At 45.3% G+C, this 19,008-nt stretch overlaps 1 protein-coding gene across 1 annotated transcript in view; it reads right to left on the bottom strand.

Moving 5' to 3' along the window:
• LOC142312927 (uncharacterized) overlaps positions 1–17,840 on the bottom strand; it is a 126,466-nt gene extending 108,626 nt beyond the window's left edge. Inside the window, exons 1-3 of the mRNA XM_075351915.1 lie at positions 17,721–17,840; positions 11,461–11,558; positions 11,173–11,263 (exon numbers count right to left, since the gene is read on the bottom strand). Coding sequence (XP_075208030.1) covers positions 11,173–11,263; positions 11,461–11,558; positions 17,721–17,805 — 274 coding nt within the window. The 5' untranslated portion in view covers positions 17,806–17,840. The remainder of the gene's footprint in view (positions 1–11,172; positions 11,264–11,460; positions 11,559–17,720) is intronic.
• Between the last annotated feature and the right edge of the window lie 1,168 nt (positions 17,841–19,008).

Here is a 19,008-nt window from a genome sequence, read left to right as displayed (position 1 = left end):
TTGTTGTACAATTATTCTCTTGAGCACGCCAATATCCCTTATGTGGTAGAAAACTACTGTTTGAGTGCACAGCAAAGCTTGGAAGCGAAGGAGCGCCATTTGGCTTTTTGAATTCAAAATTGGCTGGAATAGTTAGAGGATTTGGTCACGATCGGAGAGACCCTGATGTCACAAAACAGTGCAAAACAACCACAATGGACTCCATTTTGGAAACAAGACCCCCCCAAGGAGTTTATTGAGATGTGTGTTAAGCGCTTTGAACCCCCAAGTGCTTCACAGAATGTTATGACATTGAACCATGAAAAAATACATTTTTACCGCAACAATTTTGCATTAACTACAATTAATTTTCATTCTCACAAGTATAACAGGAGAAAATGGACCTCAAAATTTCTGTGAAATTTATACTGAATACGCTGATACCCCATAAGTAGTGGAAAACTACTGTTTGGGCACACAGAAGGGCTCCAAAGGAAGGAATGCCATTTGACTTTTTGAACACCAAATTGGCTGGAAATGTTAGCGGAATCCAAGTCACGTTTGGAGAGCCCCTGATTTGCCTTCCAGTGGAAACCACTCACAAGTGACCTCATTTTGGAAACTACATCCTACAAGGAATTTATCAAGATATGTGGTGAGCACTTTGAACCCCCAGGTGCTTCACAAAATTTTACAATGTAGAACTGTGAAAATTAAAATAAAAAAAAAATTCTCACAAAAAGTTGTTTAACCACAATTGTTTAACCACATGTTTTCGTTTTCACAAGGCTAACAGGACAAAATAGACCCCAAACTTTCTTGTGCAATTTTTGCAAGTATGCGCTGATACCCCATATGTGGTGGGAAACTACTATTTGTACACACTGTCAAGCCCTAAAATGAAGGAGTGACATTTTGCAGTGTAGATGTTGATGGACTGCTCTGCGGGTGTCATGTTGAGTTTGGAGAGCCTTTGACATGCCAAAATAGTAGAAACCCCCCACACGTGACCCTATATTGGAATTGATCTAGGGTTTTCCTGTTATGTTAGTTTTATAATGGGGTGGCATATGTGAGTTGTGTAGCACGGTGGCATATGTAAGTTGTGTAAAATAAATCAGGTTGGCAAATGTGAGTTGTGTAGAGTACATCAGGATGGTATATGTGAGTTGTGTAGAGTACAGCAGGATGGTATATGTGAGTTGTGTAGAGTACATCAGGGTGGCATATGCAAAATGGAACTGAAGGAAGGTGCCGGTATTCCTGCACATCATGATAGCACGAAAGCATTATCTAGTGCCATCTGTACTATGTACTATGTGCACGGCGCACAGCGTCTTGTACCACACCTTAGCTTTGCGCATGGCACTGTAGGGCTGGATGACTTGATCAGAGATCAACTCCCCCCATGTTTTTTATTGAACCCCAGGACACAATTTCGTTTGTGGACCTCTGTAGAAAAACCATGTACAGCGGTGGCGGTGCTGCCATCACCATGGATTGTGATCAAGAAAAAGGACATCCCTCTTGTCCATGTACTTCACTGCCACCAGGTTGTTTCTACATTAGGTTTTGCTCTCTCCCTTTCTGATCAGCTGCCCAAATGGCATCCTAGGGAGTCCTCTCTGATTTTTTTTCGCACAGTACCGCATGCTGCAGTAGCTCTGGTGGAGAGGGAACAGTGAGATGCTGGTATAAAAGTTTTCTACATACAGGTGATAACTAGAGACGAGCAAACCCGAACTTGAAAGTTCGGAATTTGTACCAAACACAGACTTTAAAAATAACAAACAAACAGAGTTCAGGTGTTTTACGTATGCTAACTACTTAAGCATCGCTGTGCTTGCATATGCTCGGTCCTTTGCGAGTGTTTGAATGACTCCCACTGGGAGTAATAATTGCATTATCAGATGTAGTGTCCACTATTTACGGCTGGCTGCATGTGAGTGGAGAGCCGAACTGCTCTGTCACTGACTTCTATTGGGGGTCAGGTCAAGTCCGGGTCCAGAACTGACCTTTATCTAAAGTCCGGCTGAACCCGCCGAACTGAACTTCAATGGGTCCACTCATCTCTAGTTATAACCCTTATCCAGCAGTGGGTGCATATTTGGAGAGTTATGTTAATTTTCAAGAATGTGATATGACTATATTTGAATAAATGTTGATTTTTTTGGTTCAAGAATAAATTTGGATTATTGTTCATAGAAAAAAAAAATAAGATATCCCCTGAAAATAAGTCTTAGCCCATCTTTTGAAGCAAAAACTAACATAAGACCCTGTTTATTTTCGGGAAAACACAATAATAACATATCTACTAAAATGATCGCACGACACCCCGACAGTCTTCATCGTCATTGATTTAGTAAGTAGTGGTGAAACATCTCTGGGTTATAAGAGTACCGTATTTTTCGGACTATAAGACGCACCGGACCATAAGACGCACCCTGGTTTTAGAGGAGGAAAATAGGAAAATAAAATTTTAAGCAAAAAATGTGGTCATGACACACTGTTATGGGGCGAGGATCTGCTGCTGACACTGTTATGGGGGTAATGTCCCCAAATTCTCTACTAAGTTACCCCAGCCTGGTAATGATCCTCCTGTCTTGTATATGATCCTCCTTCCTTGTATATATATGTCCCTCATCCTGGTATAGCCCCCATCCTGCTATATACTGCCATCCTGCTATATACCCCTTCCTGGCATATGGCCGCATCCTGCTATATACCCCATTCTGGCATATGGCCGCATCCTGCTATATACCCCATCCTGGTATATGGCCGCATCCTACTATATAGCCCCATCCTGGTGTATGGTCGCATTCTGCTATTTACCCCATCCTGGCATATGGTCGCATCCTGCTTTATACCCCATCCTGCTATATGCCCTCATCCTGGTGTATGGCCGCATCCTGCTATATACCCCTATCCTGGTGTATGGTCGCATCCTGCTATATATCCCCATCCTGCAATATACCCCCATCCTGATGTATGGCTGCATCCTGTGGCACACAAAAAAATAAACGTTCATACTCACCTTTCCTCGCTCCACACAGCATCGCTCGTCCTCCCGTCTGTGCCAGCAGCAGCGCTGCTGACCTGTGTGGAGCTGGCCACGATTCCTGCAGCTTCGCGATGTCCTCCTGTCTGTGCTGGCCGCGGTTGTGTGTGGACACGTGAGCACAGCGATGACGTCATCACTGTGCGCACCGCTAGTCTACACAAACAGCCACGGCAGGCAGACAGGAGGACGGGCCGATGCTGCAGGGATTGTGGCCGGTGAGTATACTGATTCACTGCACCCCGCGCTGATGATGATGCGCAGGGAGCAGTGAATACAGCCGCATTTGATCATGCGGGCCAGCTGTTTATTATGCGTGCACCCCCCACCCATCATCCCGCCCACTTGTCAGCGCCGGCTTCAGCACTGAGAGATGATGGGCAGGATGATGGGCGTGCATATTAAAAGAGCGGGCCTACGTGGTCACGGCAGGCGTTGCTACAGCCTGCTCGTGCCCCCGATGACCCGCGCCACCGCAGCACCCTCATTCCCCGCAGCCATGCTCTACATTCAGACTATAAGACGCACCACCCACTTCCCCCCGACATTTGGGGGGGAAAAAGGGCGTCTTATAGTCTGAAAAATACGGTATATGTATGTGTGTGTGTGTGATAAATAGAATATATATTTTATGATGGCTTTGTGGACAGTGTTAAAAAGTTCTCTCTAAATGTCTAAGATTCCTGCAAGAAACTTGTCTAACAGAAAATATCGCCCTTATAAGAGTTTGGATTTCTGAGCATTAGTATGCTACATACCGTATTTTTCGGACTATAAGACGCAGTTTTTTCCCCCCAAATGTTGGGGGAAAGCGGGGGGTGCGTCTTATAGTCTGAATGTAGGGCTGCGGGGAATGAGGGTGCTGCGGTGGAGTGGGTCATCAGCGGCACGAGCAGGCTGTAGCAGCCTGCCGTGACCACGTGGACCCGCACATTTAATATGCACGCCCATCATCTCTCAGCGCTGAAGCCGGTGCTGACAGGTGGGCGGGGTGATGGGTGGGGAATGCGCGCATAATAAACAGCCGGCCCACATAATCACCCCTGGCAACTACAGCCTGAAATGATAATGTGTGGCTGTATTCACTGCCCTCCACGCATCATAATCTGCGTGGGGGGCAGTGAATCAGTATAACTCACCGACCACGATCCCTGCAGCATCGTGATCTCCTCCTGTCTGTGCCGGCGGCGGCTGTGTGGAGACTAGCGGTGCGCACAGCGATGACGTCATCGCTGTGCGCACGTGTCCACAAGCAGCCGCTGGCACAGACAGGAGGACATCGCGATGCTGCAGGGATCGTGGCCGGCTCCAAACTCCAGCGCTGGTGCTGACACAGACGTGTGTGCGCGATCGCACAATAGATCGTATCGTGTGACGCTCGCATTACTCTCCAAAAAACCTGCCTCTATTAAAGTCAATGGAACTGGGGACTACAGGTCATTAATAGCAGCTGTGATTGGTTGCTATAGGAACAAAGGACATTCATAGTATAAGAAGGTTATGTGTGAGGTAATATGATTTCTGTGGAGAGACGGATAGAGAGAGACAGAGATACGCAGACAGGGAAAGAGAAATAGACAGACAGACAGGGAAAGACAGAAAGACAGGGAAAGAGACAGAGACAGAGACACACAGACAGACAGATGTAGAGACAGACAGACACAGACAAAGTGATAGAGACAGACAGATAAAGACAGATAGATAAAGAGATAGACAAAAAAATACAGAGAGAGACAGAAAGACAGACAGACAGACAGACAGACAGACTGGGATGGAGACAGTTACTATCCCAGGCGACGGCGGGTACTACAGCTAGTATATATGTATGTATTTATTATATATATATATATATATATATATATATATATATATATATTTTATATATATATATATATATATATATATATATATATATATATATATATATATATATATACACACACACACACACACACACACATACAGTGTATATATATATATATATATATATGTATATATATATAGTCATATGAAAAAGTTTGGGCACCCCTATTAATGTTAACCTTTTTTCTTTATAACAATGTGGGGTTTTGCAACAGCTATTTCAGTTTCATATATCTAATAACTGATGGACTGAGTAATATTTCTGAATTGAAATGAGGTTTATTGTACTAACAGAAAATGTGCAATCCGCATTTAAACAAAATTTGACAGGTGCAAAAGTATGGGCACCCTTATCAATTTCTTAATTTGAACACCCTAACTACTTTTTACTGACTTACTAAAGCACTAAATTGCTTTTGTAACCTCATTGAGTTTGAACGTCATAGGCAGGTGTATCCAATCATGAGATATTTAAGGTGGCCATTTGCAAGTTGTTCTCCTATTTGAATCTCCTATGAAGAGTGGCATCATGGGCTCCTCAAAACAACTCTTAAATGATCTGAAAACAATGATTATTCAACATAGTTGTTCAGGGGAAGGATACAAAAAGTTGTCTCAGAGATTTAAACTGTCAGTTTCCACTGTGAGGAACATAGTAAGGAAATGGAAGAACACAGGTACAGTTCTTGTTAAGCCCAGAAGTGGCAGGCCAAGAAAAATATCAGAAAGGCAGAGAAGAGGAATGGTGAGAACAGTCAGGGACAATCCACAGACCACCTCCAAAGACCTGCAGCTTCATCTTGCTGCAGATGGTGTCAATGTGCATCGGTCAACAATACAGCACACGGTGCACAAGGAGAAGCTGTATGGGAGAGTGATGCGAAAGAAGCCGTTTCTGCAAGCACGCCACAAACAGAGTCGCCTGAGGTATGCAAAATCACATTTGGACAAGCCAGTTACATTTTGGAAGAAGGTCCTGTGGACTGATGAAACAAAGATTGAGTTGTTTGGTCATACAAAAAGGCGTTATGCATGGAGGCAAAAAAACACGGCATTCCAAGAAAAGCACTTGCTACCCACAGTAAAATTTGGTGGAGGTTCCATCATGCTTTGGGGCTGTGTGGCCAATAGGAAGGTCTCTATGAGGTATGGTGGCTGCGTGGAGTGGCCGCCACGCTCACCTGACCTGGCCCCACTGGACGTCTTTCTGTGAGGTCACATCAAACAGCAGGTGTATGCGACCCCTCCACTAAAATTGCCGGACCTACAACAACGTATCACAGATGCTTGTGCAAACGTGTCACCTACCATATTGCACAACATGCAGCAAGATACAGTATGCTGTCCAGAGTCCAGATGTGCATTGCAGCTGATGGTGGACACTTTGAGCATCAAAGTTAAATGAGCGCCATATGTGTGACCAACATTCAATGATTTGGGGGGGGTCATGAGTTCCATATCATAGCATTTCTGTATGCAAGGTGTCGATTGGTATTGAATTGATGATGCCCTACAACTTTGTAATTCACTTTTTTTCTCTCTCGTGTTCCATTTTCAAGATAAAAATGTTAACTCCATTGTTTTCCACCAGTTGGCGCAATAGGTGGTTTCATTGCGTGGCACATGGCTACTTTACTATACCTAGACACCATATACATAGACATATATATATATATTATATATATATATATATATATATATATATATATATATATATATATATATATATATATATTATACATATATATATTATACATATATATACACACATACAGTTAGGTCCAGAAATATTTGGACAGTGACACAATTTTCGCGAGTTGGGCTCTGCATGCCACCACATTGGATTTTAAATGAAACCTCTACAACAGAATACAAGTGCAGATTATAACGTTTAATTTGAAGGTTTGAACAAAAATATCTGATAGAAATTGTAGGAATTGTACACATTTCTTTACAAACACTCCACATTTTAGGAGGTCAAAAGTAATTGGACAAATAAACCAAACCCAAACAAAATATTTTTATTTTCAATATTTTGATGCGAATCCTTTGGAGGCAATCACTGCCTTAACCCTTTCACGACCGGCCGATTTTTCGCTTTCCGTTTTTTTTTTTCGCCATTCTTTTTCTGAGAGACGTAACTTTTTTATTTTTCAGTCAATATGGTCATGTGAGGGCTCATTTTTTGCGGAACGAGCTGTACTTTTAAATGAAACCATCAGTTTTACCATATTGTGTACTAGAAAATGGCAAAAAAATTCCAAATGCTGAAAAATTGCAAAAAAAGTGCGATAGCACTATGGTTTTTGAGATATTTTATTCACTGTGTTCACTATATGGTAAAACTGATGTGTGGGTGTGATGCCTCAGGTCAGTGCGAGTTCGTAGACACCAAACATGTATAGGTTTACTTTTATATAAGGGGTTAAAAAAAAATCGGAAGTTTGTCCGAAAAAAGTGGCGCACGTTTTACGCCATATTCCGTGACCCGTAGCGTTCTCATTTTTCGGGATCTTAGGCTCAATGACGGCTTATTTTTTGCGTCTCGAGCTGACGTTTTTAACGGTACCATTTTTGCGCAGATGCTACGTTTTGATCGCCTCTTATTGCATTTTGCGCAAAAGTTGTGGCGACAAAAAAACGTCGTTTTGGCGTTTGGAATTTTTTTGCCGCTACGCCGTTTACTGATCAGATTAATTGATTTTATATTTTGATAGATCGGGCGTTTCTGAACGCGGCGATACCAAATGTGTGTATATTTTTTATTTTTTTAACCCTTTAATTTTCAATGGGGCGAATGGGGGGTGATTTGAACTTTTAGGTTTTTTTGTTTTTTTTTAATTTTTTAAAACTTATTTTTTTACTTTTTTTTTTTATTTTACTAGTCCCCCTAGGGGGCTATTGCGATCAGCAATCCGATCGCTCTGCAGTATCTGCTGATCACAGCTGGAAGGCTGTAAACAGCAGATACGCTGTCTTTCTCTTTTGCTGTGCCCCGGGCACAGCGAAAGTGAAACCAATTCATGTGTAGTACAGGAGTCATCACATGACCCTGTACTACCATGACAACTATCGGGAGTCACGTGATCGCGTCACGTGACTTCCGGTTTCGGCGGTAAGTAAAAACTTTACCGCGATTGCGCTTATAATGGCGCTGTCATGTATTGACAGCGCCATATAAGGGGTTAATCGGCACGAGCAGATAACGATTCTGCTCGTGCCTAGCAGGCACACATCTCAGCTGTGAAAATCAGCTGAGATGTGTGCCGATCGCGGCATGCTGCCGCCGGAGGACCGCGGGCAGTAAGATTATGTCATTTAGGACGTAATTTTACGGCCCGCGGTCGTTAAGGGGTTAAGTCTGGAACCCATGAACATCACCAAACGCTGGGTTTCCTCCTTCTTAATGCTTTGCCAGGCCTTTACAGCCGCATCCTACAGGTCTTGCTTGTTTGTGGGTCTTTCCGTCTTAAGTCTGGATTTGAGCAAGTGAAATGCATGCTCAATTGGGTTAAGATCTGGTGATTGACTTGGCCATTGCAGGATGTTCCACTTTTTTGCACTCATGAACTCCTGGGTAGCTTTGGCTGTATGCTTGGGGTCATTGTCCATCTGTACTATGAAGCGCCGTCCGATCAACTTTGCGGCATTTGGCTGAATCTGGGCTGAAAGTATATCCCGGTACACTTCAGAATTCATCCGGCTACTCTTGTCTGCTGTTATGTCATCAATAAACACAAGTGACCCAGTGCCATTGAAAGCCATGCATGCCCATGCCATCACGTTGCCTCCACCATGTTTTACAGAGGATGTGGTGTGCCTTGGATCATGTGCCGTTCCCTTTCTTCTCCAAACTTTTTTCTTCCCATCATTCTGGTACAGGTTGATCTTTGTCTCATCTGTCCATAGAATACTTTTCCAGAACTGAGCTGGCTTCATGAGGTGTTTTTCAGCAAATTTAACTCTGGCCTGTCTATTTTTGGAATTGATGAATGGTTTGCATCTAGATGTGAACCCTTTGTATTTACTTTCATGGAGTCTTCTCTTTACTGTTGATTTAGAGACAGATACACCTACTTCACTGAGAGTGTTCTGGACTTCAGTTGATGTTGTGAACGGGTTCTTCTTCACCAAAGAAAGTATGCGGCGATCATCCACCACTGTTGTCATCCGTGGACGCCCAGGCCTTTTTGAGTTCCCAAGCTCACCAGTCAATTCCTTTTTTCTCAGAATGTACCCGACTGTTGATTTTGATACTCCAAGCATGTCTGCTATCTCTCTGATGGATTTTCTTTTTTTTCAGCCTCTGGATGTTCTGCTTCACCTCAATTGAGAGTTCCTTAGACCGCATGTTGTCTGCTCACAGCAACAGCTTCCAAATGCAAAACCACACACCTGTAATCAACCCCAGACCTTTTAACTACTTCATTGATTACAGGTTAACGAGGGAGACGCCTTCAGAGTTAATTGCAGCCCTTAGAGTCCCTTGTCCAATTACTTTTGGTCCCTTTAAAAAGAGGAGGCTATGCATTACAGAGCTATTATTCCTAAACCCTTTCTCCGATTTGGATGTGAAAACGCTCATATTGCAGCTGGGAGTGTGCACTTTCAGCCCATATTATATATATATAACTGTATTTCTGAACATGTTTTTGTAAACAGCTAAAATAACAAAACTTGTGTCACTGTCCAAATATTTCTGGACCTAACTGTATATATATATATATACACGGTATATATAGGCATAAGTGTAATTTTTTGGTAGTTTATCCCAATCCGCTTTACGTTAAGTTAGTCCGGTCTTTTCTCACAGGAGATGAAAAGTCAGGATAAAGGGAAACTCTGCTGTTATTGTACAGAAATGTACGTTTGGCCAAAGTTAAAAATATTATCTTCATAATCTCTTGAAATTAAGGGGAGATTTTTATTTTCTTGCCTTTTTTAAAGGGAAGTATATATTTCTCTTCCTTCAGTAGCCCTTTTTTTGATTTATGTTTTTTATGAAACCATTGTTAAAAAATGTGTGCATTGGGTATGTCCATTGTGACCGGTTGCATTACAAATTATGCATATATACATATGGACATTGATTTGTATGCTGTGAGGAGGGCTCTTCCTGTTTTATCACCATTGGGTTTGGTTATATTTTGTGTCTCATTTGAGTGGGGGGTCGCCACAACTTGCGTTGCTTCTAGGGTGCCGACCTCTGGGGCATGACCAGACTATATTAAATTCTGGGAATCAGATCTTGGATTTACCCATTTACCTTAAACAATGGAAAATTATTATAAATTCTGCTAATGTTCTTTTCTCTGCGTCAAATCAAAGAATATTTTAATTTATGGTTATTCACAGTTATTCAGTGACAGCAGATTTATGTCATATTTATCAGGACTGCCCGGGCATTAGGCAATTATGGAAACAGATTATCACATTTATTGATGAGAGGCTGAATACTGTTTTCACATTTGACTCTATAGCAGGGGTGGGCAATTAATTTTTAATTTTCCTGAATGGCCACAGAGACTGTGACTGGTATGAAGGGCCAAACCAATAGGCTGAAATTAGTTCTACTCAATTTTAATATATTAATTATACTTATTTAATGTTAATTGTATCATTTAACATTGATTAGAAATAAAGTATGCTGACATCCCTCTATATACCATATGAGCCCAAGCCTACACCTTACATGAGCTCCAAATAGCCTCCTATATACATTATGAGCCCCACATAGCCTCCTATATACATTATTAGCCCCACATAGCCTCCTATATACTGTATAAACCCCACACAGCCTCCTATATACAAGACTCCTACATAACCCCCTATATACAGTATGCACTCATATGCATATGAAAAACAAACACATACTCATCTCTCTCCACTTTACTCTCACTGCACATGGAATTATGTCTCAATTATAAAAGCGAAGCCCCAATGTACGGATATATTTCTTCACATGATTTTCTAAGTTGTCAGCACATTCTAGCAATGGTGTTATTGGGCTTTGCAGTTTAAAGATCTGGGAGGGTAAATGTCAGCATCTTCGAATTCCAGGGGTTAGAGTTGACCTCTAGGCTGCAAGCTCTCACTAAAACCAGTCTCACTCCTACAAAAGGACTTGAAATGCCCAAAGTAATGGAGACAATTTTCGTTGGAGGGCTGGTGACCACCTAATTACGATATGGGACTACACTGCTAATAAACCAGCTACAGCCGGTGACTGAGGAGAATTTATGACTTCTCTACATTTAGTGGTCACTACTCACCTGAGTTGTTATCTGTAGGAATCTCCTCTTTATTCCGCTCATCACCCCTCACATATGTCTCTGTAGTATTAATATGGGTCAGATCTTCAGCCTGAAACAAATATTGTAAAAGTCACAGACAGATGGAGAAGTCCCATCTATGATCAGCTCTAATCCTGCCATCTCCACCGCTCTCATTACACAAGTATAAAACATATAACACTGGAGGATAAAACAAGACTGAGCACAAGACCTTCACAGCCGTCTACACATCATACGGAGATTTCATGACACCTTCTCTCCATCTACCTGATGATCCTGAGGAACATTGGGATCTTCTTGTTTACAGTCCTGTGGGAGAAGAGGACGGGGACATCTCTCTGGTGTTGTCCTCTCACTGGGTAGAACTGGAAGAAGCACATACAGGGACTGAATTCATCTTTACATACAGATAATTATAGGCGGTGTGTATTTAGCCCTGTCTATTAGGCTAGTTTCACACTTCCGTTGTGTGAAATCCGCTGGGTCCGTTGCTGCGTCGTTTTGACGCATCCGTTATTTTTAAGGCGCAAACTGAAGTAACGGATCCGTTATTTCACAGGAATCCGTTAGCTGATTCCTGTGAAATAACGGACCTGTTGCATCCGTTTGGCGTCCGTCTAACAGAATGCGTCGGCTCTGTTCTGTTTGTTTTTTTTTCATTCTGGACATGCTCAGTAGAAATTAGCGGAATCCAGCAGCGGATTCCGTTTTTAAAGAAGTTGTCCAGTTACCAAAACTGATTTTTTTTTTTTCTGATAAATCTTGCTAATATGTGCCCCTCAACACATCTATTATGTTTTTTCAGCAAAATTACCTTTTATAGTGCACTAGCAGCACATCTTCATTGCTGGCTCCAGCTCTGATGGGGTTAATCTCTCCTCTGACTTCCTGTGTTCAGTTCCTACAAGTCCCAGAATTCTTTGTGGCTCTAGGACGGTGTCTGGCTTATCTAACACACCCATTGTGTCTAATACACCCACTGTGCTCCCACCCAAACCCTCCTCCCTGCCTCTTCCCAGTGGATGCACTGAGATCAATCATACAGAGACAGCAGCAGCTCTACACAGCCAGGGGAAGAAAGTGTGTGTGTGTATATACAGTGTATGTGTATGTGTGCGCGTATTTACAGTGTGTGTGTATATACAGTGTGTGCGCGTATATACAGTGTGTGTGTGTATATACAGTGTGTGTGTGAGTGTGTATGTGTGTGTGTATGTCATACTCACCTGTCTGCAGGGTCCCGGTGCCATGCCTGCTTCCAGCCCCTGTCTCGGTCCCGCCGCTTCGGCTGTGTGCAGTCTCCCCAGGGCACGCACGAAGCTTGCAGGACCTGGCGGTGGATCACCTGATGCAGTCACCTGACGCATCAGCTGATCGATTTTCGTGGTGTCGCCGGCTTTTTCGCGCCCGGCCGGCTATCAGCTGATCCTGCCGTCAGGGGACTTCATCAGCTGATTACCGGCCGCTCCTGCAGTGATGGGCCAGGATCAGACTCCACTGCAGGAGCTACCGGTAATCAGCACAGACGTGAGTATTTTATTTATTTATTTTTTTTTTTGCACTGATGCTTTAGCTGATTGTATCGGCTTTTATACAATCAGCTGAAGTGTGATGTGATTCACGTAGTTTAACCTGACACATCATCTGATCGCTTTGCCTTCCAGCAAACCGATCAGATGATATTGGATCCTGATTGGACGGCGCGGGACCCTAACCCAGGATTACTGCAGAGGGGGGTTCTTTATTTCAATAAAGATGGAGTCACTAATTGTGTTGTGTTTTATTTCTAATAAAAATATTTTTCTGTGTGTTGTGTTTTTTTTTTATCATTACTAGAAATTCATGGTGGCCATGTCTAATATTGGCGTGACACCATGAATTTCGGGCTTAGGGCTAGCTCATAATATACAGCTAGCCCTTAGTCCATTATTACCTAGCTAGCCACCTGGCATCAGGGCAGCTGGAAGAGTTGGATACAGCGCCAGAAGATGGCGCTTCTATGAAAGCGCCATTTTCCGGGGTGGCTGCGGACTGCAATTCGCAGTGGGGGTGCCCAGAAAGCTTGGGCACCCTTCACTGTGGATTCCAATCCCCAGCTGCCTAGTTGTACCCGGCTGGACACTAAAATTAGGCGAAGCTTACGTCATTTTTTTTTTTAAATTATTTCATGAAATTCATGAAATAATTAAAAAAAAAAAAAAGGGCTTCTCTATATTTTTGTTTCCCAGCCGGGTACAAATAGGCAGCTGGGGGTTGGGGGCAGCCCGTACCTGCCTGCTGTACCCGGCTAGCATACAAAAATATGGCGAAGCCCATGTCATTTTTTTTTTCTTTCTTTTTGGGTAAAAAGCTGCATACAGTCCTGGATGGAGGATGCTGAGCCTTGTAGTTCTGCAGCTGCTGTCTGCTCTCCTGCATACAATGAACATTTTGAATAAGGAAATGACATCAGACCTTTTTTATTTTTTTCATCAACAATCTTTAATGGCATTGTGCACTGATTAAAAACGCAGTGAGCAAAAACGCAGCAAAAAAGGCACCAAATCGCGGCAAAAACGTGACATGCAGCACCGCAGGTGACAGAGCAGAGCAAGTTGGTGACATGCTCTGCTCTGACACATAGTGTGCTGCATGTCACTGTATCCACTCTGGGACTTGTTGTGCAGGTGACCGGATGATACATGTCACTAACTTGTTCCACTCTGTGACTTCTGCTGCATTGTTCCAACTGTATACACTCTCACCTGAACAAGTCTCAGAGTGGGGCAGTTAGTGACATGTATCATCCGGTCACCTGCACAACAAGTCCCAGAGTGGTGAAAGATAGTGACATGCAGCACACTACGTGTCAGAGCAGAGCATGTCACTGTCTCCACTCTGGGACTTGTTGTGCAGGTGACCGGATGATACATGTCACTAACTGCCCCACTCTGTGATTTCTGCTGCATAGTACCAACTGTATACACTCTCACCTGCACAACAAGTCCCATAGTGGAGATAGTTAGTGACATGTAGCATCCGGTCACCTGCACAACAAGTCCCAGAGTGGAGACAGTTACATGTAGCATCCGGTCACCTGCACAACAAGTGCCAGAGTGGAGAAAGATAGTGACATGCAGCACACTATGTGTCAGAGCAGAGCATGTCACTGTCTCCACTCCGCTGACCTCACAGCCCGTACACGCTGCGATGGATGCAAGGGGACACAGAACAAGTAATCGGCCGACACTGGAGTCATCTGATTACTTGGGATGAATTGAGCAGTAAAATGCTCTGGTGCTCGATGGGCGAAGTCCATGCCGATTTTTTTTAAAAAAAATTCATTAAAAATAAAAAAACAAAAAAATCACATTGTTTGTGGGCTCCCGCTGCATTTGCTATTGCTAAGGGTAACCAAAGCAGCTACTGGCTGCTAGCCCCCGCTGCTTGGTGTTACTTTCACTGGCAATAGAAATGCAGGGAAGCATTTTTTTTTTTTTTTATAATGGTTTTTCCCTGAAAACGTTTTTAAGAAAATGACGTGGGCTTCGCCATATTTTTGTATGCTAGCCAGGTACAGCAGGCAGCTACGGGCTGCCCCCAAACCCCAGCTGCCTAGTTGTACCCGGCTGGGAACCAAAAATATAGAGAAGCCCTTTTTTTTCATGAATTTCATGAAATAATTATAAAAAAAAAAAAAAAATGATGTGGGCTTCACCAGCCAGGTACAACTAGGCAGCTGGGGATTGGAATCCACAGTGCAGGGTGCCCAAACTTTCTGGGCCCCCCACTGCGAATTGCAGTCCACAGCTGCCCCAGAAAATGGCGCTTTCATAGAAGCGCCATCTTTAGGCGCTGTATCCAACTCTTCCAGTGGCCCTGGTGGCAGGTGGCACGCTGGGTAATAAGGGGTTAATACCAGCTATGATTTACCAGCTGGTATAAAGCCCGAGATTCTTAATGTCAGGCCAAGTTTAACCTGGCCATTAAGAATCTCCAACAAAGGGTTTAAAAAAAAAAAAAAGACATCACACAGAGAAAAATACTTTATTAGAAATAAATACACAGACACAGTAGGGACTCCATGTTTATTACTCCCTCTCACCCCTCCACGATGGAGAGATTTCTGTACTGACCATGCCAGGAGAGAGCGAGGAAAAGAGAGCGAGCGGGGGGGGGGAAGTGAGCAAGCGGGGGGGGGAGCAGAGAGCGAGGGGGGGAGAAGAGAGAGAGGGGGGAGAAGAGAGAGAGGGGGGAGAAGAGAGAGGGGGGGAGAAGAGAGAGGGGGGGAGAAGAGAGAGGGGGGGAGAAGAGAGAGGGGGGAGGAGAGAGAGGGGGGGAGAAGAGAGAGGCGGGAGAAGAGAGAGGGGGGAGAAGAGAGAGGGGGGAGAAGAGAGAGGGGGGAGAAGAGAGAGGGGGGAGAAGAGAGAGGGGGGAGAAGAGAGAGGGGGGAGAAGAGAGCGAGCGGGGGGAGAAGAGAGCGAGCGGGGGGGAGAAGAGAGCGAGCGGGGGGGAGAAGAGAGAGAGGGGGGAGAAGAGAGAGAGGGGGGGAGAAGAGAGAGAGGGGGGGGAGAAGAGAGAGAGGGGGGAGAAGAGAGAGGGGGGAGAAGAGAGAGGGGGGGAGAAGAGAGAGGGGGGAGAAGAGAGCGAGTGGGGGGGGAGAAGAGAGAGAGGGGGAGAAGAGAGAGAGGGGGAGAAGAGAGAGAGGGGGAGAAGAGAGAGAGAGGGGGGGAGAAGAGAGAGAGAGGGGGGGAGAAGAGAGAGAGAGGGGGGAGAAGAGAGAGAGAGGGGGGGAGAAGAGAGCGAGCGGGGGGGAGAAGAGAGAGAGGGGGAGAAGAGAGAGGGGGAGAAGAGAGAGAGAGGGGGGGAGAAGAGAGAGAGGGGGGAGAAGAGAGAGAGAGGGGGGAGAAGAGAGAGAGAGGGGGGGAGAAGAGAGCGAGCGGGGGGGGAGAAGAGAGCGAGCGGGGGGGAGAAGAGCGAGCGGGGGGAGAAGAGACGAGCGGGGGGGAGAAGAGAGCGGGGGGGGAGAGAGAGGGGGGGAGAGAGAGAGGGGGGGAGAGAAGAGAGAGGGGGGGGGAGAAGAGAGAGAGGGGGGGAGAAGAGAGGGGGGGGAGAAGGGAGAGGGGGGGAGAAGAGAGGGGGAGAAGAAAGAGAGGGGGAGAAGAGAGAGAGGGGGAGAGAAGAGAGCGAGCGGGGGGGGGGAAAGAGAGCGAGCGGGGGGGAAAGAGCGAGCGGGGGGGGGAAGAGAGCGAGGGGGGGAGAAGAGAGGAGGGGGGGAGAAGGGAGAGGGGGGGGAGAAGAGAGCGAGGGGGGGAGAAGAGAGAGGGGGGGAGAAGAGAGAGAGGGGGGAGGAAGAGAGGGAGGGGGAGGAGAGAGAGGGGGGAGAGAGGGGGGGAGAGAGGGGGGGAGAAGAGAGAGGGGGGAGAAGAGAGGGAGGGGGAGGAGAGAGAGGGGGGAGAGAGGGGGTGAGAGAGAGAGAGGGGGGGGGAGAAGAGAGAGAGGGGGGGAGAAGAGAGAGAGGGGGGGAGAAGAGAGTGGGGAAAGAAGAGGGGGGGGGCAGAGGTGCTCTGTCACCAACTGTCTCCACTCTGTGACTTGTGGTGCAGGTGACAGAGTGCAGACAGTTGGTCCCATGCAGCAGGACAGATGGCAGAGCACAGCGGTGACATGCCTGTCAGTGTCTTGCTGCTGGGAGGAGCACACGATCACACTGCCCGACACCGGCCGCTCTCCTGACATCGCAGCAGAGCGGGCGGGTGGACAGTGTGATCACATACTTACGTGCAGGGGGGGATTCAGCTGAAGACCCCCCCCCGGCACTGCACACTGGCGCCCCGTGCCTCAGCCTCACCATCTGCAGGACGCCGGCTCCACACAGACGTCCTCCGGATCCTCCCCTCGATGCTGAGCTGTGACGTGCGGTAGTCACCGCCCACAGCCCTGTCACTCAATCTGAGTGGCGCCGGCATCCTGTGACGTACCCGTCTTGTTTGAGAGCCCGGATATGCCGGGACGTCAGAGGATGCCGGCGGCCACAGCTCCAGGGGGTCATGTGACAGGCACTGAGCGTGCAGCATAGCGCCGCTCACTGCCAGAAATGGAAATACAAGCCAATGGAGAAAATACCTAGAATTGTAAGTAGAACTTCGACAGAAAATAAAAAAAATGGGTGACCAACCCCTTTAAACTCAAATGACAGTCCTGCTAACAAGCAAACAGGTGCTCCACTGAAACAATCCAAATACACTGTGGATGGAATTCTAACATCTCCCATAAGGACTTTAAGCACTTAGCAACGGAATCCGCTACCATAGGGAACCATTATAAATTTTAACGGAAGCAACGAAATCCACTGGTCGGCGTCATTTTGACGCAAGCAAAGAAGCAATGGAGCGTCGGCCAACGGAAGCAACGCAGGTACTTTTGGCACAATCCGTCATCAATACAAGTCTACGGGAAACAGCGGAATCCGTCAACGGATTCCGCTGATTCCCAAGACAGCGGATTGCGCAAAAAAAACAAAAACGGAAGTGTGAAAGTACCCTTACCTGGTGATGTAAGGGACTGGGTAATCTCCATCATGACGTCCTTGTACAGATCTTTCTGTTTTTCTAAATACTCCCACTCCTCCATGGAGAAATAGACGGCGACATCCCGACACCTTATAGAAACCTGACACATACAATAATACCGTCATCCCCCGATCCCTTCATAGCGTTACTGTATAATGTCCCAGCATTCCCAGCAGTGTCACCTCTCCAGTCAGCAGCTCAATCATCTTGTAGGTGAGTTCTAGGATCTTCTGGTCATTGATGTCCTCATGTATCGGGGGGTGAGGTGGAGGTCCCGTGATTGGCCTCAGGGGTCTTCCCCATCCCTCAGACACAGGCTCCTGACAGCGGTCACTAGAGGTCTTCTTCACCACTATGTAATCCTGGTTATGGAGAGACACATTAATAAATCTCACTACAGACATTTCCAGAGTCCTCACCTCTCCAGTTCTGTCCATCTGTTATTCCCATAGATAAGAATGATGTAATGTGACGTCATCAGAATCTCTCACCTCTCCAGTAAGCCGGAAGAGGATCTCTAGGGTGAGGTGTAATATCCTCTCCGCCATCTTGTCCCTGTCCATATCCATCCTTGAAAGGTCAAATCAAGAAAACTGTCTTATATAGAAGATCTCCACTGAGAGGATCCGAATTCCGATATTGTATTGTGATAAGACAATTACTGGAGATTATAAAGGGAAACATATGAGGAGATAAAGCATGAAGATGCTATATTCTCGGATTCTATAAACTGGAATATCATAAACGCCGGCTACTCACTGCACTCGTAACGCAGATCTGATAGTAAAGGGGACTCTGATTCTCACTCATCCACTCAACTACCGCAATAGGCTAAACTGAGCTAAGTGCCCACTCAGACAATTCACTCATCATAAAAACAAAAAAAAAAGTTTAAAAATGATTTTCAGCAAACTTTTTTTTTTTTTTTAACAGATTTAGGAAAAAGAAAGAGAATATTCTCCATTCTTGAAAAAGACAGAGAGAAGCCATCTTCAGTATATCTGAAGTTACTGACAAAGAGCAGCCATTATGTATCTGAGGCAGAAAGAGATACAGAAATATACAGCCGCATCCATCTTATCTTACAGGAAAATATATCTTTGTACTTCGTTATCCAGTAAAAAAATAATGAAAATTCAAATTAATAGAGATGAGCGGACCTTTATATAAAGTTCGGTTCTCGACCCGGACTTGACCTGAACCCCATTGGAAATCACTGAGGGGATGGTGGTACTTTGGAAATATTATACTATGTTTGGGGGAA

Source organism: Anomaloglossus baeobatrachus, chromosome 5 (genome assembly GCF_048569485.1).
Source record: "Anomaloglossus baeobatrachus isolate aAnoBae1 chromosome 5, aAnoBae1.hap1, whole genome shotgun sequence".
NCBI lineage: Eukaryota > Metazoa > Chordata > Amphibia > Anura > Aromobatidae > Anomaloglossus > Anomaloglossus baeobatrachus.
The sequence above is the reverse complement of the archived record's forward strand: the minus strand, read 5'-3'. Positions and strand labels throughout refer to the sequence as shown.